Source organism: Anas acuta, chromosome 12, assembly GCF_963932015.1.
Source record: "Anas acuta chromosome 12, bAnaAcu1.1, whole genome shotgun sequence".
In the NCBI taxonomy this organism is placed as follows: domain Eukaryota; kingdom Metazoa; phylum Chordata; class Aves; order Anseriformes; family Anatidae; genus Anas; species Anas acuta.
The window spans coordinates 11,695,891-11,717,968 of NC_088990.1; the positions used below are offsets into that span (position 1 = coordinate 11,695,891).

Consider the following 22,078-nt stretch of genomic DNA (forward strand, 5'->3'; position numbering starts at 1 on the left):
ATTGTACAAAAAAGGAGAAAAAGGGGGGAAGGGGAGAGGAATGAGTGCTGAGGAGCTGCATGTACTGAAAAACATGGTTTGAAGATAAGTGGTGCTGAGCAAGAGCATCACCATCAGGGGGTCCCACCTGGGTACCATGCTGTGAAAGGGATCAAGATCCCAAATGAGCATAAAAGCAAAGCATTTAGACCCAGTACTCTAAAACACCCCACAGGAGCAGCTTTTTTCTCAAACATGAAACATTTAGTGGCACGTCATGGTTTGTATTTGTTTTGTTAAGCCTTGTCCTTTTCTACTCACTTCTGTCTCAGACGCTACCTCATTTAACGTGGCCATCTATCCTCAGAAAGACTTTTTCTTGAGAGGCAATGACTGTGCAGGTGAATTTACACAAATAAAATTATATTCTGTGTATTTTCTCAGCTCACTGGGTACTCTCTGCCTCAAGTCGTATTAGAAATCAAAAAGAAGCTACGTGTATAGGTTACTGTATTTATAAGTGCATTTATACGCTAATGCATACTTAAGTAGTTTGGGGAGTATTACTGCACTAGAAATTCTCTCCATGCCATACCAGAAAACAAATGCATCAGAGATAACTCATGTAATAGGCAGAAGCAGGTATTAACATCTCTACCTTGAATTACTGAGGGATTTTAGCACCAACTCAAACTATTATTAGCCTTGCACACCCCTTAGCCCAGCCCACGGCACCGGACTACAGCAAGATGGGCATGAGGAACTGGGCTGATGTGCAATTCGGCTGTGAGGAACAGGATGGCACCCAAAAAGAAAACATTTCCCTAATTTCTTGTCAAGAAACCATCAGCATCGGCAAGTGCCCTACCCAGTGATGCTTCCTTTTCCAGAGAAATGCTACTTTTGGTATCTCATGAGCAAAATAACACGTGGATCCAGCTACTCAGGAAGCAGTGAAAGCAAGCCTTTAAGTAGAAATGTACGGCTTTCTCTCTGAGAACAGAACTTACTATTAAGTTAAGACCTATTTTACTTCTCAAATTTCCAATTGAAAGCTAGCAACTTAATTAAACTCTCAGGAAAAATTAGTGCTTAAGATCTTTCAACACTACAACCATAAAGCAATTTAAGAATTACAACCATTGAAGTCCAAACGCAAACTTATGACTCCTGCAGACTTCAGCACGGCTCACACAGATCCTTTATAAGCTAATGCTTAGGACAACCTAGTTATTCAGAATGCTTTGCATGTTGTCAGAGTAGGAATAACCAGAAACCCTCTCTTCCCAACAGCCATTTCTCCTCTCAGCTAGCTACATGCAATTTTCCCCCTGACTAGATGCAATTAATACAGAAAACTAGAAATATTTTGCTTATTTATGATTATACTTTAATGAAATTTTTCCAGCATCAAGAAACAGTGAGGGCAGAAACAACAGATCTAATTGATCCCCAAGAGTTCTGCAACCTAAATAGGGGAAAAAAAAAGACTAAATATTCCTAGAGTGCCCAACTGTTCGGGTCAATATTGCTCGTAGCATGACAAACGCTCCATTTTCACACAGTGGAGCCCTCGCTAATAGCTTATGGAGTTCTTTAAAAGCCTAGCAATCAATAAAATGCAATTTAAAAACTTAGTCAAAAGGGTCTGCTAATGCCATAGAGATTAAGCAGACACTGACCCAACGTTTCCTCTAAACTCTAAAATTAGCCCAAAGGACAAGCTTGCCATTGCGATCAGAGTTAGAGGCAGAGATGCAAAGAAAATGCAGTACATTTTGTATTCTACCATTTTTAAATGCATCTAGCTCCAGGCTCACACCATGCAGATATTTTCAAGTGGGTAATTCTTGCATGGATAAGCATAGTCCCACCGAGATGAGGCTGTGATGCACGGGGCTGTGCCTGCGTTAATGCTTGGCTGAAATGACAGCACAGTGGTTTCCCAAAACTCGGAGTAACCCCAGTTATTTATCATTTCACACCCTCGCATGTACCAACATCAGGAAAAGCCCGGAGCTCTGACCTCATTAAGCTGTAATTGCACAGTCCGTCAGCAGACACATTTACTCATCCAAGTAAGCGTCCACTCTGTCAATAACCCAAGCTGATAAATTTAGTTAATAACCCCGCCTGAAAAGCAGGCAAACTTCAATAAGTGCCTTTTTTTTTCCCCCTCCCCAAATCACTCTGCTTTCTCCCAGCTTTATTGAAATTATTTAGCTTTCCTGTACCAGATGAAAAACAGATGTCCTACAGAGGGAAAGCCTGCACGAGCCAGGAGAAACCAAGACAGCAACAAGCAGGTCCCACCCATTCATTACCCCTATATTTCACTCATGCCATAAGGCTATTTATATTGCATCTCTATTATTACAAATATTATAATTGTGATGTAATTCTGGAAACCACAATTTTCTCCTCTGTAGCAGAGGAAAGGAGAAAGCAGCAAGCAAGTTAAAAGGCTCCAGCAAAGTTTCTTTGTGCTGCATAAGCACTTTCAAAAGCTTCGCTCACATTTTGCGGCATTAATGCCAATATTATGGTTTGTAATCCCTTTTGAAGCAGCCCAAGCCCAGTATTAATCCAAGCTTACTAGCTCTTGGATGCCCACTTGCTATACTTACAACAGGAATAAAGGAAAGGAGCCTGCACACACGCACACGAGGCAATTCAGGAAGTATTGCCACGCGTGTGTTTGAGGGAATACTGAAGGCAATCCTTCATTTACAGTCTGCATGAGGAACAGAGATGTACTGGCAGTGAGCAGCTGCCTGATGCAAAAATGGGGAGCGAGAGAAAATCCTGAGTGATTTGCACACTGCCTGGCTACACTTGTGGGCAACTGCAGGGCAGGTGACCTGACCTGGGTGAATCTCCAGGCACACGGCCCCAGGAGGGCACAGTTTTCCTTCAAACTGCTCCATCTGTGCTCACCCAAAGGTTTTGGTAACAGAGCTCTCGGACTCGAATCACTCGTATGAAAGCCATTAAGAGCGGCTGCAATGCAGAGCACAGGAAAGCGAGTGGGGAAACAAGCCTTGTCATGCTGGATTTGCTGCACAAAAATCAATGGCCAATACGTGCCTGCGTACAGGCAGCCTGCGCACAGACAGCAATGCTCGGAGGACCACAATGGCAATCACAGAGCATCCCTGGGATATGGAGCTCTTACTTTGGGCGATTCACTTGATTTCTTCAAAACTGACTTAATACTTGAAATACACCAACAGCAAGCTAGTTTTGACATCCTATTCACTTCCAGTTACACACACATGTCCTGCAGTCCCACCTTCAGCAGGGCCACCTGCGAGCAATAACACCCCTCACCTTCAGTTAAACGCGGCAGGTAAAACAGCAGGGACGTTTCACCAAAATATTTTCTGTATCCTCCACAGATGGATGCACATTCCCATCACAACAAAAGGCTTTGCTTATGTTATCATCTGTGTTCCTCCGCAGCTTGAGAATTAAGTTCAGGTACTGTGTTTTAGGAGTTGCCAAAGCACAACACAGAAAAAAATCTTGGGTTTAGGTGGTTGACCATTTTTTGGCCTCCCGCATGGCACCTGCGACACATCCTCGTGTTCAGCATCCACGATCTCAACGAATGCAAAACACCAGCGTGCGCCCTCCTCAAGCCGAGGTTCAGCAATGTTTCCGTGCTGTAGTTTCTCCTGGCAAGCATCTTGTGCTGCAAGCCAGCCTGGCCCCACGAGGCACACAGGGAAGAGCAGTGCCCTTGTCCCCTTCTGCAGGGCTCATCCGCTCTGGGACAGAGGGGAGCGAGCTAGAATTAACAAGAGCAACCAAATGCAAAAATTGCATGTTACGTTTGGCAGCAGGCTGGTATTAGATCACTGCGAATCCCAGCTTAAGCCCCTTAATAAAGTTCAAACATGAATTTCCTGACTAAGGTAAAAAGCCTGGCTAAAATTTATGAACTGCTGGCAAGTTTACCGCTATCCCAGAGGCCTCCAAATACCAAGACAACTCTGGCCCACAAATGCAGAGTTCAGGCAGATAACTTGGATACATTCCTCTTTTAGCATCGCTGGAGCTGGAGCCTAAGCAATGAAGAAACAAAATTTAGCAAGAACAGAAAGGTACTCTGGTGAAAATAAGAGGTTTGATTAATCCACAAGAGGCAAAATATCCATTTTATATATTATGAGACTATCACTCTCTGACAGCAGTGATTTCAGGGCTTGTTCTTGTGCACGCTGCTGCTGAAGCACAGCTGTGATGAGATACCCGCAATATTTTTTTCTGTTTTTGCAAATGATCGAGTTACTCCAGCAATAAGGACACAACTTACTAGAAGGCACCCCTACCTTTTCAGAGCCTTAAACTAAATGGCAGAGCATTATTGCCAAAGCTCACAGAGTTTATTTTCAATTAAGGAATGGATACAAGCCTTGCACAGAAGGGCATTTAATTTCCTGCTTCGGGGAGGCAACCCAAACCTTCCCCAGCTCCATCAGACACAGCCTACTCCACCTACCACGCAGCTGATTCATATCTCTCCCTTGAATAATGCCTTACAAGAAGTCTCATTGTACTCACTTCAGAGCTCGCTTCTTATCTGCAGGGTGAGGAGCATTTACAGTCGAGTCGAGGATCTGCAGAGTCTGGAGAATTCAGAACGCCAAGCTGGCAGCGTATGCAAAAGGGCAGAGAGGGGCAGAGTCGTCAGTCAGGCTGCAGCACTCAGCAAATGCAAGCTCCATGCAGGAATATGGTTCTGCAGGTTGTAAATAAAGTGGGGCTTGCCCCACTCAATTCAGAGGTGGAAGAAATGCTGACTTGCCTGATAGTTGACACTAAATACCTATTGACAGCAGCAGATGCTCTTTCCTCTGACATTTTCATTTGTATTTTGGAAACAAACAAAAAAACACCAGAATTTTCTGCTCCTCAGGATGACTTTCTAGAGCAACAAGATCTCCTTCATTAGAAGCTACCAGTGCAGCACACAAATGCAGTAGTTTCACAGTGACATTTAGAAGCTGTGAGAAGAAAAAACCCCAAAGAACCCCACACATCTGTAGTGGAGAGACTCAGCATTGCCCACTGCATGTGCCCCCGCCAGCCTGCGTTTCTGTAACTCCAAATATAAAGAAAGCAGGAATTCTGCAAAAGAGAAACTAGATTCATATTTTATTAAAATCAGCTTGGTCTCTTCCTCTATCAGTTCAATGTGAGCAAGGAGGGAACAACAGGGATGTGGCGGTACTACCAAACAACTATGAACCATTATAAGTTGCCTATCACCAAAAAAATAATGTAAGAACCAAAAAGGTGACATCAGAATTTTTTCTTTTCCTCCAGTTTTGGTAGAATTCTACAGAACAACAGCATTGCTGACACTGCAAGGGTCACCTGTAACATTTAATTATTTTGGAAACCAGAGGCTGGACCAGTTTTTGTATGTGCAAGCCCAATTGTGGCTATCACTGGCAAGCATGCAGCATCACTCCTTCCTCAAACTCTCCTGAAACCATTTCCACTTCCCAAGACAGCCCATGGATTTGAAGCAGATGAAGGCTTTAACACTTGGCCTTCATCTTTGATGAGAGCGTTTTTATTCACCTGCTTTCATTCTCATCAGGTATCCCTCATGCAACTCCTTGTCCAAGATCCTGATGAAAAATAAATAAGTAAATCTGCCTACGTTGGGGCAATCTGCAGATATTTGATCCCTACCACAGTTACTGCATAGGAATCCCATGTCTCTGTTTTCATTCCCTTCAACCAAACACGAGGATGCTACAGATCTGGAAAATGCTGTCAAAATAAAACCACATTTTGTTATTGCACCATGGCCAGAAATTGCTTTCAGAACCAGAAATTGTTGGTTTTTTTTTCAGCTTTCTCTCCCCACCATCAAACTCGTCCTCTTGCCCCACAGCTGCTGGTACAGCCACCCATTTTCTGAGACGTGCTCTCTCTGCAAAACCTCGCTTTCCTGAAAGTGGCAATGAGGGGAGTTTTTGACACAGAGAGGGCCTTTCAAACAAAGTTACAGATTTTGCACTGCTGACCTGAAGGTAATAATTCTTCATTCACTGCAAGGCACCTAAAGTATAAAAAAAATAGATTTCATGCACTCCTCATTTTTTCCTTAATCACTTTTTTTCTTGAAATTTATACTTGGTGTGTGGCATTACCACTTCTTAAGTATTTTAACAGGAACTGCTTGACAACCATTACAGTACCTCCTGCTACCAGTCTGCCCATAGCAGGGTGTACTGCCCCAAACTGAATTGACCACTTTGATAGAAGTACTTAACACATCCAAAAATGCTCAAAAAATCAGAAATAATTCTGATTCCTACTTCTCCTAGTAGGATTAGTGAATTATGTGGTTTCTCGGTACCTTTTGTAATGAAGCTAACTGACACAATCAGCCCTCATGATTGTAAGTAATGGTTCTCCATTACTGCAAACTGCCCCGATTTGGCTAAATTTGGAATATGATTTCAATTCTTAAAAAACATTGCAACATCTCTTCTTCTATTCTGGCCTTACCCACGCTTGTTGTCAGGGTTAAGACTCTTGAAAACTGAAACACATCCTCTGAAAGCTGCTCGGCTCTCGCAAGAAGGAACTGAATTATTCATCTCGGGTTTGGACGAGCACACCCGCAGAGGATGCCTGCCGGTCCTTCCTCTAGGCACCGTTCGTTGCATCGGCTCTGCAGTCATACCAAAAATGTTAAGTGTCACGTAGCTGTAAGATGAATTTTTATGGAACTGCTGCGGGGTTGAAAATAGGAAACCCTTACTGGCTTAGCAGCCGGGAGCACAACAGCAGACAGCACGTCCATGGTGCCACCTGTATCAAGATCACTGCCAGCAGTCAGCACAGACTTCATGTAGTCCAATAACCCCCAAAAGTCCATCCAGACCTACCGGACTGATTTCTGATGCCAAATGAGGGATTCCCTGAGCCCTAGGCAACTGAAAGCCATGGGTGAAAGTCACCTGCCCTGCTGACTCTGCTTCCCAGAGATGTGAGAGAGGATGAGGTGAAGCCTTTGTCCTGCTAAGCCCAGCCATCCCCGCTGCGGGGAAGGAAAGGAACCTTGTGGAATGTCATCTGGGGGAAGGATTGTTCCCTTGCCCTCTCCACGTGCCCAGCTTTAACTGGGCTTGGCAGTATTTAACTCCAGAAGCTGCAGCAGCTAAGCAGGTACCTGCCTATGCCCTGATGCATTGCTCCACTCATTGATCTGATTCCTGTTAAAGCCACCAGCAGCAGAGCTGTTTGGTCAGCACGTGATGCACTTTGTTCAGCTTCATATTTAGCAGGCGCTGGGACCGTGATGAAGCAGCAATCTTCTCCAAGCTGCAGAAAAGACCAGAGCAACAGCAGACCTACAGCTACATCACAATTCAGCTGGCTCCCAGGTAGGTCCTAAAAGGGAACCTCCTGGTCATCCCCACCTGAGTTTCAGTGCTCTGAGTCCACTCAGACCCAAACAAAATCCATGTTTTTATCAGAGTATAGTGCAATAGGAGGCGTTCAGCCACAGGGCCAAGTTGGGGCTCATCAGAACTAAAACTCCAGAGACATGTGTGTGGACTCGGCCTTGGCTGCTTCCCTCGGCACAACAGCTCCCTGCGGTGCTGAACTGCTTGCTAACGTACACGTACTATATATACACAGGCCCTGTAACGTATGCTTGTGTATTTATCTTGTAATTCCCATCAAGGGCAGCTAGGTAGTACAGTACCTTTAAAAATAACAGTGCTTGCGGACCTGCCCCAGCTCATACAGAGAAGCAAAGCAAAGGAGGAACAGGAACAAAGGCCAGGCAGGTGCACCCACTCTGAAAGCATCCCTGGTCACTTAGGTTTATACAGAAAAAAAGGTTGATTTAGAAGAAAAATCGTTAATTAATCATGCTTACTCTGTCTCCACTGCACAGCAAAAACGAAGTAACAAAACCCACTACCATGTTATAAATAGCAAGGGCAGGGGAGTTGAAACCAGATGATCTCTAGGTCCCTTCCAACCCAAGCCATTCTGTGACTCCATGACTTGAGGACACTGAGACTTGACTTCAAAGCTTTTATGTGCTGTCTTGGCAAGCAATGTGTTGGCACTCCCAGTGCTCAGGAGGATGCTGTAGCTGAGTCATCAAGCAGGCAAGGGGCTAGCGCAAGGCACAGGTCCTTGGGCACCCCGCAACACGCAGGATTTGGCAGCGAAACCCTGCACTCTAGAGAGGTTTAATGGGGGGCACTCATGTTGCATGCCTGTAACAGCCATATGGACACCAGAAACCATTAAAAAGCCAAAATTCATCAACTGCTATTTTGCATTAATTACTGATTATCCTGTAACTAGAACACCACAGCTTTTTCCAGTGCTGTACCAACTGCATAAGGGCTGGGACTTCTGCACCTCTGTTATCAATACTGAGTTCTCATGGAAGCTTCACTGAGCAGCAGCGGCTCAATCTTCCTTTGAAACATCACTTACCAGGTGCTACGTTATCATTGCACAATCTAGTGAAAATGAAAGAAAAGCTTCATAAAGCGTATGTTTTCATATTCAGGTTAAAATGAAAAGCTTACACGTAGCACAAAACCAAATAACAGATAAACTGAAGAAATATATGTGCTAAGCCACTACAAGAAAAAAAAAAAAAAAAAGTATTAATGAAAAATCAACAGTCCTCTAATACCATATAATGCTGACATGGTTAAAAAAAAATGCTGCTGCAAAATAATTCTGAGGGTGACAACACACATGCTTTCAGACCAGAAGTCTTAATCTGGATTCACTATGGTAGCACATAAGCACGAACACACGGCCCCCTGCTAGGGACAGACTCAGGATTATATACCTCAATAGAGGAAAAACGTGAAACCCTGAAAGAATGAAAGAAAACTAAAGAAAGAAGATAAAAATGGAAAGGTATGAATGAGAGCAAATGGCAAAGCAAAGCAATTCGCCCAAAAGAGATGGTGAGGGGGGCTAAGGAACACAGGAGGGAGGAAAAGACAAGGAGGTGGGGAAAAAATGGGATATTTGGACTCGAAGGTTCAATAAAAAGCACCGCACTCAGCATGGTCAGGGCTTTATTTGTTGTTTCCACCAGGGGAAACAAAATAGCTGCTTATTCTTAGGGGTAGAGAAAAAGGCCATTTCTCATAAACCTGCTTTAGTAACTGATCGATTTTCCTGCAGCCACCTCAGGTCAGAAATAACCATTTCCATCATTCAAACATAATAAAATGACTTTTGAATTGAGGTGGTGAAATATTTGCTGAGGATAGCAAATAATGGAGAAAAAGAAAAGTCAAATTCCACCACCGATGTGGTCAATCTGGCTGTTCCACAGCCTCTAAAGAAAAAGGACTGAGTAATTCCGAACCGGAGAAGCCGATGAATGGCACACTTTGACACAGAGGCAGAAAGTGTAAAATATCACGAGCTGAAGAATAACAGCATTTTGGAAACACTGCTGAAAAGCATTTAGTGCATGGGCATTGCTGTATGACTCCTTTGTGTCGCTGCTGCTGTCAGAGGCCTGCACAAATTCTTCTCACATTAGACATAATCTGTATAATCTCTGTGAGCTGTTCCCCTTCTGGCCTTCCCGTGCGTTTGGAAGAGGAGAAAGCAATGCTCAAATCCCGGCTGCTGCACCAAACTTCCATGCCTAACTCAGGCCACACATGAGATCAGTAATAATTGTACATATTACAGGCTAAAAGTTATCAAGAGCAAGCAAAGAGCAGACGTAAATCCCTACTTCAGATGTAAAACCTCTCGAAACACTTGGCCCAACATCATGATTTGAAATGTTGTGTGCAATTGGCTTCTGGTAACAACAGCTCCTCCTTGTCCCGTGCTGCTCGGGTACCCCAAAGGTCCAGGACATGCCCAAATGTCGGAGTTAACTGATTTTTTGCTCCATTCAAAAGCTCTTTGTGGCGCTCTGAAGCACTCAGAAGCATCTACTGCACTTCTGGCAGGGAAGCAGTATTTTCTCCTAGCCTCAGCCAGCTCCTCAGCTGCTGCAAGCAGCTCCCTGGCTTGACTCAGCTCGGGAGGAGGAGGGATGGAGCCTGCTCGTGACCATGGCCAAGTTCTATACAATAAAATTAAATACCTTTTAATTGCTGCTTACGTATTCCTCCAGCAATTCAACAAGTAAAAGAAAAAGAAAAGATGTTAGACTTCCAGGCCTAAAGGTTGAAGCTGTGACTTTCACAGACCTGCTAGAGGTGTAAAGTTGTTCCAGAAATTAAAAAAAAAAAACATTGCTACGGTGCTGTTCCTAACATCTCAACACAACCCCCCACCTATTGGGAAGGCACGTAGCATTGCTATCACTACGAAAGGCTAGCTGTTATTTTCCAAAAGCAATTCAAGCCACCAATTCTTCTTATTTTTTTTTTTGGCACAGACAATGCAACCGCACATCAGTGAATGACAGCAACAGCTCCCATCCACAGCCAGCAGTGATCGTTAGCCTGTCACAGAAACATTTCTTTTTGTTATTATTTCTTTTTTTTTTAAAAAAGCAATTGAGAAATCCCCACTGGGACATTTTTAAGATGCATGCAAACAGCTGCTTAGAAAACACGTCTGGTTTTTGTAGCTGCAGTGCTTCTTGCGACAACCGAGATGTCAGCAAAACTTCAGCTGCTGGATCGATCCGGCACAGGCTCCTGGAGCTACAGGAACGTCCTAAACCTGCCTGGAGATACGTGGCCATACCAGGGCCAGGGGGCAGTTTGCTACTGTTTGCATTTATACTGAGAAATAAAGAAAAATCACACAGCCTGACAAATCAACTTGCACTCAGGCTGCTCCAGTGAAGCTTATGTGTGCAATTTGTCTTTCACTGGGTCCTGAGCAGAGGAGGACGCTCGTGATCCTGCTGGGGCTGGGCTTTCCACCCCTACAAGATTTAACACTATGAAAATACAAGTTCATCCTGACGTTTTAGCTAATGTAATTAAAGGGAAAACGGTGTCTTAAGACACTGTCATAAACAACTTTTTAAAGTTTGTATTGATTAGAAGTAGAATGAAACAACAGTTAATGGGAAAATGTTCCTGCATTACAACTCTACATACAAGAATTCAAATACTGCTACCACTTAATGGAAAAAATTTGGAAGAAAATCCCAAGAGTGAAGTTACTGCCACGTCACAAAGATCAAGCATCTATGGTATAAACTTGAACTCCTCCATTAAATGCTTTGTAAAAACAAAACATGCATTGTCTACAAAGCTGTTTTGTACCAGCTTGCAGAGATCCATCCCCAGAAGTTAACAGAAAATACAGGGATACTTCCTAACAGACTTCTTCCTTCTCCTCATGACCTATAGCAGTGGATAATGACTTTCCCAAAGCCAAAGCTACACTTTCAAGAAATAAAATAAAATCCAGTTCGCCTCCCAAAGTTTGTGTGGACACTAGGAAAAGCTCTTCAGAATTTTTAAGCATTCTTAGCCTGAAGTCACCGTAAGAAAAAAAAGGAAGACCTGATCCTCTTGCCTTCCTCCTCACCCTGCTGAGATAGCCACCAGGAGCAAGTCTCCCTACCTGAAAAGATGAGAAAATACATAACGTTCTGATTTTATTTTTCAGAACACTAGGTAAAAGCTTGGACTAGAGGATCTTGGAGGTCTTCTCCAACCTGAAAGCCTCTCTGATTCTACAAAGGTAAGCCACCCAGGGGCTGTTTTCCAGCTGGACATTCCCTAAATCCACTAGCCTCTGGCTCCCAAGGTTTACATGACCATGACCCGTCTCCAAGAGACCTTGACAAATGAGAACAAAGCGTGGTTGTAGCGTGCATCACACCCTTCAAGTCAAGAATTCAAAGGAAAGAAAGACAGGAGTCCTAGGTTTCCTGGTCTTCCCCCAACACAGAACATAATGAAGCCTCGTTTGCAATAAAAACATCTAATGTTCTTGACAAGAAATAAGCCCTTGAACTATTAGCATATATCTGAAATCTTAACTTCACCTTCATACCTTGCACCTTCAGGTTAGTATTTATATCAAACACTGGCACAATTTTCATCTCTTACTTAGATAGGAGAGAGAGATCTAATTTCAGACAAGCTCGTGCTTTTATATGCTTGAGTCTTAGCTAATTATACCCTAGCTCAACTATCTGGGAATTAAAGTGGGTCCCATAACTTCTCCCTATCACACTATTAAAAACCTCCCCTTGGACAGGGATCAGATCCCACGTAACTTCTGGAGCCGCGGTTCACTGACTCGGTGCTGGAGAGCTGCAGCTTAGTGGTTCTGAAGAAATTCTTCGTGTGTGGTGTAAGCAGCAGAAACGGAACCAAGAGCAAGTGCCTATTTTGCTGCATGCACGTTCTTCCCAAATATTCTATAATTTCTGTCAAAACTGGCAAGGTTCAAGTCCAAACCTAAGTTGGAAAGCAGCCTGGTGATTACAGCATGGAGAAGAACAGGTTTTGATGCTGAACGATGTGTAGGAAAAAACCCACCCCAAAATCACTGAACTCCAATCAGTCAATGACATCAGGCTTGAATAGTTCTGGCCAAGTAGCTCTGACCTATTCAGTTTGGACTGTGAGCTGTGAATATTTCGGTTAGGTGAATTAATTCAGTGAATTAATGCCATCAAGAGAGGCTGAGCAGCAGCTCTGCCAACGCACATGCTCCTGAAGCTAAACGAGTGAGGAGTGGGAATACTGCACAGGAAAACCTCAAGAAACCCACCGTCTTGAGGAAAACCTCAAGAAACCCACTGAGACTTCCATCTCAGGACAAAATATCGCAGTGGGACTCTAAGTGATTTCAACAGATTTGTAAGCTAGAGATGATTGTTACAAACCTGGCAACAGTCATTAAAAGACCATATAATACACATAAAATATCTTAATTTTTCAGTGAAAGATAACTAGAGGGGAGCAACCACTTTGCATGTGGTGTTTATTCCACGGAGTTCCACTATTTTACAGTAGGTTAGACACACTAGTGTCTGGAAGTCCTGTGATAATAGCACTTTTCTGTAGAGCAAACCTTTAACCACAGCTTTTGGAACGCAAATGGAAGTGGAAAAATCTCTTCTGCGTGTTGCTTATTTCTCTCTCAAAAAAAGAGAAATTCTTGGAGTAAAATGTTTCACTAAAAGACATATATACAAACCTACATGCACACACATTCCTGGCACACTTTCTTGATGCTTCCTTAAATAGTATCAGGGTTGGCATCTAAACGAAAAGTAACAATCTATATGGAAATTAAGCAGCAAAGCTACGCACTCTGGGTCCCTGATGGAGCATCAAGCTGAGCATAATGAAGTTTTCATCTGAAGTACTCCATGAAGTAGATCAGAAACAGAACTCAATTGCACATGCAATTATTCCTCTGATATCTGCATAAAACACCTGAACTTAAGAACTGAATTAAGCACTGAAACTAAAAAAGGCAGAGAGCAAAACTTTGGCCAACTCAGCTCTACTGATACCCTACTGGAAAATGGACCTTCTGCAGGCATACTGTGGCCTCCTGTCCAATGCACGGTGCTAGCCACTGCACACAGCTCCTGGATGACAACACCACACCTAGATGGCAATAACAGCTTGCCTTGACAGCCATCCCAAAAAGCACAGCTTGGACAAGGCTCACAGGAATCTCGTAATGACCTCTGCAAGAAAAAACAAAAAACAAAAAAAAAAAACAACAGAACAATAGCCTTGGGCTATTCCAAAAGGTAAACTTCGGAAAACAGTGAAGCTGCAGAAAGCCTTAAGTTGGCCATGCTTCCGCTCCTTCCATGCGAGCACGGCTGCAAAGGCATTCCCAGGGACGGGGGGAACAGCTCGTGCTGCTGGAAATGCTCTGCAAGCAGGCAGAGAGCTTGACAGGAGTGAACACACTCCAACTTGCTGTGCTCCAGCCCCAAAATACCAGGGGTCAACCCACCAACAGGTATGTTGCAGCACATGTGCCTCCTAAAAGGCAAGCCTGAGCCCAACACGATTTCATTTTAAATGGGCAGAAGGAGAATGAGAGGGTCCAAGGAGGCTTCTGGAGAAAGGGAAAAGAATGGGAAGGAAGAGGAAACGTAAATGAGATGCACAAGTTTAGCATCAACCACAAATGGAAGGAATCAAAAGAGGTCAACCTGCAAACTGCTCTCAGGGCAACACAAGCCACGAGAGCCCATCTTCTCTGAAGATCCCTTTTTTAGGCAATTTTAGGAAGCGAGGAAAAAACAGAGGTATGCACATCTTATCTTTCAGACTGCTTGATTTGTGACTATTTTGAACCGAAGCGGCAGACCAGAAGAAATTCTGGATTAACCTGACTTTCTCAGAGCGACCTGGAGGCAGCTGAAGTGCAAGAGCAGAAGCGCAGCTGCCGGAGCAGAAGAATGCAAGCTTCTGTCCCCAAAGCAGAACCAGCCAGCATTCCCTGAATCCTCAGTGCTTCAGGGACAAATCCTGAGACAACAGTCAGGAATTGGAATACACCTAAACAAACTGTTCAAAATAAAATGCAAACAAACCAACCAAACTGTGAGTTTTATTATTTTTAGGAGACACGGTCAAAGCCACTTTTTAAGACAATAAAATGTAATCCAGCATTTCCTTCTTAAAAAGAAAAACACTGAGAAATTGCTAGAAGTTTGTAGCTGAGGCCAGGGCTCCTGCGACATCCATGCAGAGGTTTCACCACTGTCACTCGGACTGAGAATTTTGCTTGGTAGCCTTTTTGACTGAGGCAGCACTCACACAGACACAGCCAAAAACACGGTTTGCAATAACAGCTGAACGTTTGCTTCAAAATAATCCACCGGGGAGTTGACAGCGGGCTTTTCTGAGGCGAGAGGAGTGTTTTCCCCGCCCAACAGCAGCTGCCTTTTCTTGGAAAGCCAGCCTGTGCCCCAGGTTTCGGGAGGGAAACTGGCCCGGCTGTGGCGGCTCTTCCATGCCAATGTGAGCCCACCGCCCGCACCAAGCCCCACACAGCCAGGCTGCACCGACAGAACTCTTTCTGCAAGCAAAAATGGACAATTCTAAGGGGAAGCTGTTTCCAAGAATTACACAGCTGGCTCAAAGCAAATTAACTAATGACCACTCGCATTCCACCTGTAGAGTTTCATATCTGTGACATTAATGATCCAGTTATCTCCTTTCATCACCAGGAGAAATCCTCATAAAGTACCCACTCACACAGATTAAACCAAGCACTGATTATCAGAAAATAAACTTTTGACCATTAAAATCACTTTTGATCTATTCCTCAGCTCAGTCAAGCTGCGGGTACAGAAACCACCCAAATGCAACGCTATCCATACGCTACCCAACATCAGCTCAGTTTGCAACACGCTACGAAAGAGGCCACCGTTAATTCATTAAAGGTTTTTTCATTTCCATTTTCCAATTAAAAAGTCACTGAGATACCTTGGTATGAAGGAACATTTGAGTGAAAATATATGCATTAATAAATCTGTCAAAGCCACTTGCTGCAATTCTTTTCCCTGTTTTGAATCACGTAGCGTTCTTTAGGCAGAGAGGCTACCTCCTCTCATTACTCATTCTGTTGCAACTCAGTTTATTATCAGTGTTTACTAGATAAAAACGTAATAAAACCACAACTACTTGGGTTTGTTGTGTGTGTGTTGTGTTTTGTTGTTTTGTTTTTTTTTTTACACGATTAAAAGTTTCCACACCACTATCATTTTCATCTTACCTCAAGCACTGGTCCAGCTCCAAGAATAATCTGTTCTACTCCGCTAGCAAATCCCTTCTGGCTGAGGGCAGTGAGGTGATGAATCAGAAAGTTTGTGCTCTGTGTTTTTCCTGACCCACTTTCTCCTGAAATCACGATGCACTGGTTCTTCCTCCGCTGAAGCATGGCATGGTAGGCCACGTCTGCCACGGCATAAATATGGGGCTCCAGCTTTCCCAGCTGATGGTTATCATACATTTTGACATATTTAGGATTATAAATAGGTAGAAACTTGAACGGGTTAATAACTATTAGGATGCTGCCTACGTAGGTGTAGATTTTTTCTTGCTTAAAGCGGTTTCTGAGATTTTCCAAGAGCGTTTTCTCGTTTAAGTCCGGCAGGCTGCACAAGTCGTCATAGTCCTTCTGCTGTGGCTGGGGCAGGAAGCCCCGCTCCACCATCCTGCGGCGCTCCTCCGTCACCCGCAGCCACGACTGCAGGCTCCCATAGTGGATGGACCCATCGAGGTTCTTCTCCCGCAGGAGGAAGCGGTAATCCTCGCCGCTTATCCGGTTCTCCAGGGCCATGCGAGGCCACAGCATCATGCGCTGGACCGGGCAGTCCGTAGGGTTGAGGATCCATTCCTCCCCACCGAACTCCTTCACTTCCGCAAGGACGTAACATTTTGTTTTCTCGAGCTGGAGTTTATTGATGAGAGAATCGATCACCTCGGCAGCCGTGGACGTTTTCCTGGCGGTGATGGGGCAATAGATCGTCCCTTCTGCGATGCTCCCGGGGTATATGTGCAACGTGTACTCGCTATCCTCAAAGCGTCGTCTGCCTCCAACATCATTTACACTCATATTGGATCCTTTCCCATCAGTACCTGCACTGCATAGCTAGGACGTCCTGTACCTCGTCAGGTCATCATGTTATCAGCACTGAAAATGAAAAATAAGCAAACAGGTTAAGTATTTTATCTTTATCTATGAGATGCAGTGCAATGCAGCAGCTAAGTAATGATACCAAGCACCTAAAAGTAACCAATCATTCCCAACTGACACCTGAAAAGAGAGCAGGGTAAAATACCAAAAAAAAAAAATAATAATAATAATATACCAAAGCTGTGGCCAAAAATAAACCCCACCCAGTGCAGTCAGCATGCACCTGACACCCAAACACAGGCGCAGTTCTACCCAGACACAGCCACCCTCATCATCTCAAACTTTGATCATTTTTTCCCAGATCCTGAGGCATCAAAGATGCAAGCAGACCCTCTGCTTTTCCATCAATGTACCTTACTGAGAATAAAATCAACAAGAAAAGCATTATTTTGTGAACAACATACTGGTCAGCACACCGAATCAACAGTGGCATCCCGTTCACATCAAAAGTTGGTTCGGTTTAATCAGCATTACCAAATAACTTCTTCAGAGTTAGTGCCTCTACTTCCATGTTCATGCTCTGCATGAAAACCCAGGCAAAGTATGGCTCAGCTAACCGTGACTTTGGAAAACACTCCATGATTTTCCCAACGCTGACTTTCTGTGCACACAAACTACGTATTTTCTAGACACTCGAAGAGAACTAAACCTCTTGAGACTTTGAACAGTTGTATAAACGCTAACTTACAAAGCTCTGATGTGTCACCTTGCAGGCATGTTCCAACCGAAAGGAAAATGCCTTCTTTGTCAGCTCAAAGGCCTGAACAGGAATGCTGAACAGCATTTAGACTCTTGAAACAATGATTTGCCCAGTCACAAGTTTTTTTAAAAAAAAGTCGTTTACTCGGCTGTCACAAGCTTCACGTTGTCTCAGGCTGTAAGACATCACACAATTCCTGCGTTGCTCTAAGAACACAAACTGCTGCTATGCCCAACGCTTTGCTGCAGCACTAATGGGACCAGGAACTCATATCGATTTAATTTACCTCCTCTGATCGCTGCTCTGAAATCCAGACTGCAGTAAGAATCACCACGTTATAGCACGTATTTATGGAACACAACACCTCCAAGTTGTAGGGTATTGCTACCCCATCAGCAGCCCTTTGCCCCACCAAGTCCACCTTCTTCCAACGTGTCCATACTTAATGCCAGATGTGACATGTTACAGCCAACTCACTCGTACAATCTCATTTTCTTTCTCTCACGCTGCTTAAAAAACAAAGAACTGAAAGCTCCAGTGTTGAAATATGCAATGCAGATAACTTCCTAATCCCTATGAGAATAAGCCACCCACACCACCACCAGCCCCAAATTAAAGCAATTCCAGACTTAGGGGTCCGCAGTTCTCCAGTGACGGGATGCTGTAACAAACGCAAAACTCCCCTCGAAGATCTCCCAGTTATTCCAGGATGAAGACAAAAGAGATCCAAGGCAGGTGAATTTTAATACAGACAAAGGTTTGTGTGATGGAGAACCTCACGCTGAGCTTTCCATCAAGCTCTGCCCCATAGGAGGAAGATCCTGCATCTATGACTGCTCCCCAACAGCACCAAGATGTTAGTGGTGGTTAAAAAACAAACAAACAGTCAAAGCCCAACTGCACTTGGGGTACCCCTGAGCTTCAGATATTCAGTGTTGGGAAACATTCAGGGGAAGCATTTCAAGTGCTCACCCTGTCCCTGAGCTCTTCCCAAAGTCACTCTTGGCACCCAGAGCCGAGGCCCCCATCCAAGCACCACCACCCTCATGTTCTGCAGCGACACGAGGCAGAAATTGGGTTATTTGTTTAATTTATTGCACACGTTTCTGAGGTCCTCAAATGAAAAGCATTATTTTATGTTGCATTGTTTCTCGCCCCAATATTTCACCAAGTGTATTATCCCTAGCCACACGCTATTTGAAGCAAAGAAATTAATATGTCACAGTGAAATACATCTGGTGTGGCTCCGCAGTGCAATGCTTGGTAGCAGGACATATATTATATACTGGGAAGGGCTCCAGCTGCTTTTCTATAGGTTTAGGCTCCGCACAGATGCAGCAGGGATGATGTCAGTTAAGTGCTGGGTTGGGCTTTCTTTGTCTAGCTCCTCGACTCCAGTATCAGCCTTTCTTTAAGGAGGAAAAAAAAAACAACACTTAAGCTCAGTAATTCCTCACCAAGATCTCACTTCAAAGCTTACCACAAGATGGTTGGCTATTTTTATTCAGGTTATCTGAGCGTATCGAAGGCTGCTGACTCACTTGAGAGCTGCAAACAGTACTGCAAGTGAGCCATCCAGAGCAAAGCCTCCTTCCCTGCTGCCTCCTCCCTCCTCCTGATACTCACAAGCCCAATAAGTTCTCCATAAAGCAGCATCAGCAGCCTGCCTCTCTCCCCTACTTCTCCTAAAGCTTTCATCCCCACAGATGCTTACTCCACCTGCACCCAAACAGCTCCAGGACCGAGTGCCAAAAGCCCAAACCTGCTGCAGAGCCAGAGCCAAGTCTCCCCGAGCTGCTCCAGCGCCAAGAGCTTCCACCAACCACACAGAAATCCGGCAAGGTGCGAAAGTGAAGAGGCGTTAATTTGAGCCTTATAAATCCCAGGAGGCAGGCTACGTGATTTGCTTTTAATGACGTTAAACGCGGCTTGGAGTATTGTGTCAGGTCAAAGAGACGTTAACGAAGGTAATTGCTTGTGGTCTCCCAACCGCTGAGGTGCAAAAGCCTGGCTCTGCTCAACATCAAATGCGCCTCAAGCAGACAGCAAGGTTTAAAACCACGTCGGAGAAAACACTGCGCTGAAACACAAGCAAATGGGAATTAGCAGGTATCGGGAGAGGGGCTGTCTTTGTGAAAGGTGCTCTAGCAGACTGTCATAATCAGCTTTTTTTCCTAACTAAACACTGTTTTTGTGTTCGGATGCAAATACTTTAAATATGGTCATGGTAAGTACAAACAAGAAGAGGCGCGCTGCAATCCCTGCCCTACGCACTGCTTTAATTACGGACACCCAGTGTTGCTGTGCATTTGCACTTACACAAGACTGGATCAAAGATTATGACACACAGAATAGGCAGGCCACTTACAAAAAGCTATTATCTTACTATAACAGGATGCCTGTCTCCGGACCCAATCAGTGGCAGATTTTAGGAGTACCTGACTTCACCACTGAGCTGTCTTTCAACTGCTTCATTATCGCAGAACTGGCTTTGGCAAGGATGAAGGATGCTGATGCTGCAGACTGACAGCTGGAGGATGCACGACAAATAAATGCAAAAGTCTTTGGCCAAAATGTACAGATTAAGCATTGCTGTGAAAGGAAGGGTTTGGAAATTTATGGCATTTTAACCGATATGCTTTCATCTTAATAATTCCTGTATTTGTTTACGTTTTCTGTATTTGAATGAAGACTCAAATTGACCCCGGACACTGATTTTGCTCACTTTGCTGTAACATAAATCTACTTGCAACATACAAAGCATGACCTGGGCACAAATGCGAGGCTGCAAACTAAGCCTTATGCCCTCCCACTTAACAAAGCACGTCCCAAAACACAGAATCCCATATAAAAATCTGAACAAAGATCTGATGACATGCTGAACAGGTTGACAGGAAAAGTATACTAAAATTCTGGTGGTCAACTAGGCTTTGTGCATACACGGAACTTGCATGTGGTGTTTTAAATCCACACTATAGGCAATCTTTCATTAATTGACCATAGCTTATGGTACTTAAACACTGGTAGTAAACGTGCTTTCTTAAAGGAAACATATATGACTGTATATAGGGAGTGTTTTTGTATTGGAAGATGCATTTTCAAGCAAGTGTTATTCTCTTAAGAGATATCAAACAAACTGCAATGGTTCGATTACCTTCAGAAGGAAGGGAACAGTGTTCAGACCAACAGGGACAAAGCCACTGCAACAAACCAAGCCAGGGCAGTACACTGCTAGCAGGACGCTCCAGAGCACACTGCTCGCTGTCTGTGAGCAGGCACAAGGAAGCACTGCAAATTTTATGGTGACAGATAGGTAAAAAGCAGGGAGAAAAGGGGTCTGGGGCCTCTGTGGTAAAGTGTTTACCACAAAGTGCATGAATGGAAGCTTTTGGTTGTGCTGTTTCCTGCTTTTCTGCTCAGAAAGACAAACCTCAGTATTTCCCTTTTCAGGGACAGTGTAAGAAACACGCAGCAAAAAGCCAAAATAAACTGTCTAGGGGAAGCATCAGTACCCGCCATAAATAATTTGAGACAGCTATAGCTTGAAATCATGGCCAGGGTTTGCCAAATACTGAATGAGAAGAAAAAAAAAGAAAAAAAAAAGGTAGTGTCAGTGTTGAGACTGCTGAAAGAGCAACTCTGGAAGCAAAGTTCACTTTGCTGTACTGTAGCATCACATAACCCAGACGAGTGGCTACAAAAATAGCAAAACTTTCTCCCCCTTCCTAATCCTCAGACGACTGCAATGGCCCAGGTTGCTCAAGACAGACTGAGTTCACCCCTCCGCTGGTACGTCAAAACGCATACCGTGTGCCGCCGAAATTCCTGAAATAGATAACTTAAAAATCCGAAACAGCCAATTTAAACATACTTCACCATTTAACCTGAACACACTGGCCTGAGAGCTCTCTGAAGTTTTCTTAGGCAGCAGCAAATGGCCCAGGGCCGCCGCTGCCTGAAACACAGGCAGAGCAACTCCCTGCCACGGAGCTGTTACCAGACCAAAATGACTGTGACAATGCCTCCAGAAAACCACAGCATCCAGAAAGGCAGGAAAAGCCCACCTAGATGCCAACCTTCTCTTTGCACAAGGAGGAGGAAAATAAGGGCAGAGAGCTCCCTTCATTTACAAACAAAAATGAGCATCAGTCACACACAGTCTTGATGGTTTCAGTCATCCCGAACACAGTTATTGTGTGCAGTTTTACAAACCCGTTCATTTGGCAACCTATACAGTGCTATCCTCTCCTTTTTATGGTCCCTCTCTTCCTCACTCACCCTGATTTTCTTCTTTCCATGATGGAAAAGAAACATCCCATGGTAGCTTAGTCAATGACTTCAGTGAAACTCTCTCAGAACCTTGTGGTGCACATGCTACCTAAAACTAGCATTTCTGTGCCCAGGTGTTGGTGCAGGGACAATAAGAGGAGCAAAAGGGGGGTGCCTTGCAGTAAAGCTGTCTGCGAGACCTCTGTAAGAAGAGTTACATCCAGAAAGAGTTACAACCACCAAAGGAATTAAAACAAATGCAGGAAAAGTGAGATTTGTAAGCGTTGTTGTGCCAGTCTGCAATCACAGGTCAAATCGAGCTCTTCAGAAAGCATGAGAAACTTGGAAAGCAAAGAACTCAGCCCTCCAGGATTCTCCATATTCAGAGAAAAGCTCTCTCAGATAAGTTTCAGAGTAGCTTATTTGGACTGTCAGGTGTCAAGCAAGAACTGATACATGACTGCCACGGACACCTAACAAACCCAGTGT

The 22,078-nt window shown here is 44.1% G+C and overlaps 1 protein-coding gene across 17 annotated transcripts in view; it reads right to left on the bottom strand.

Annotated features, from left to right (window-relative positions):
• The window catches only part of MYO9A (myosin IXA), a 192,915-nt gene that overhangs the window by 134,659 nt on the left and 36,178 nt on the right, over positions 1–22,078 (bottom strand). For all 17 annotated transcript variants that reach the window (XM_068695727.1, XM_068695738.1, XM_068695739.1 and 14 more), the window contains exon 2: positions 15,697–16,617. In XM_068695727.1, coding sequence (XP_068551828.1) covers positions 15,697–16,539 — 843 coding nt within the window. In that variant the 5' untranslated portion in view covers positions 16,540–16,617. The remainder of the gene's footprint in view (positions 1–15,696; positions 16,618–22,078) is intronic.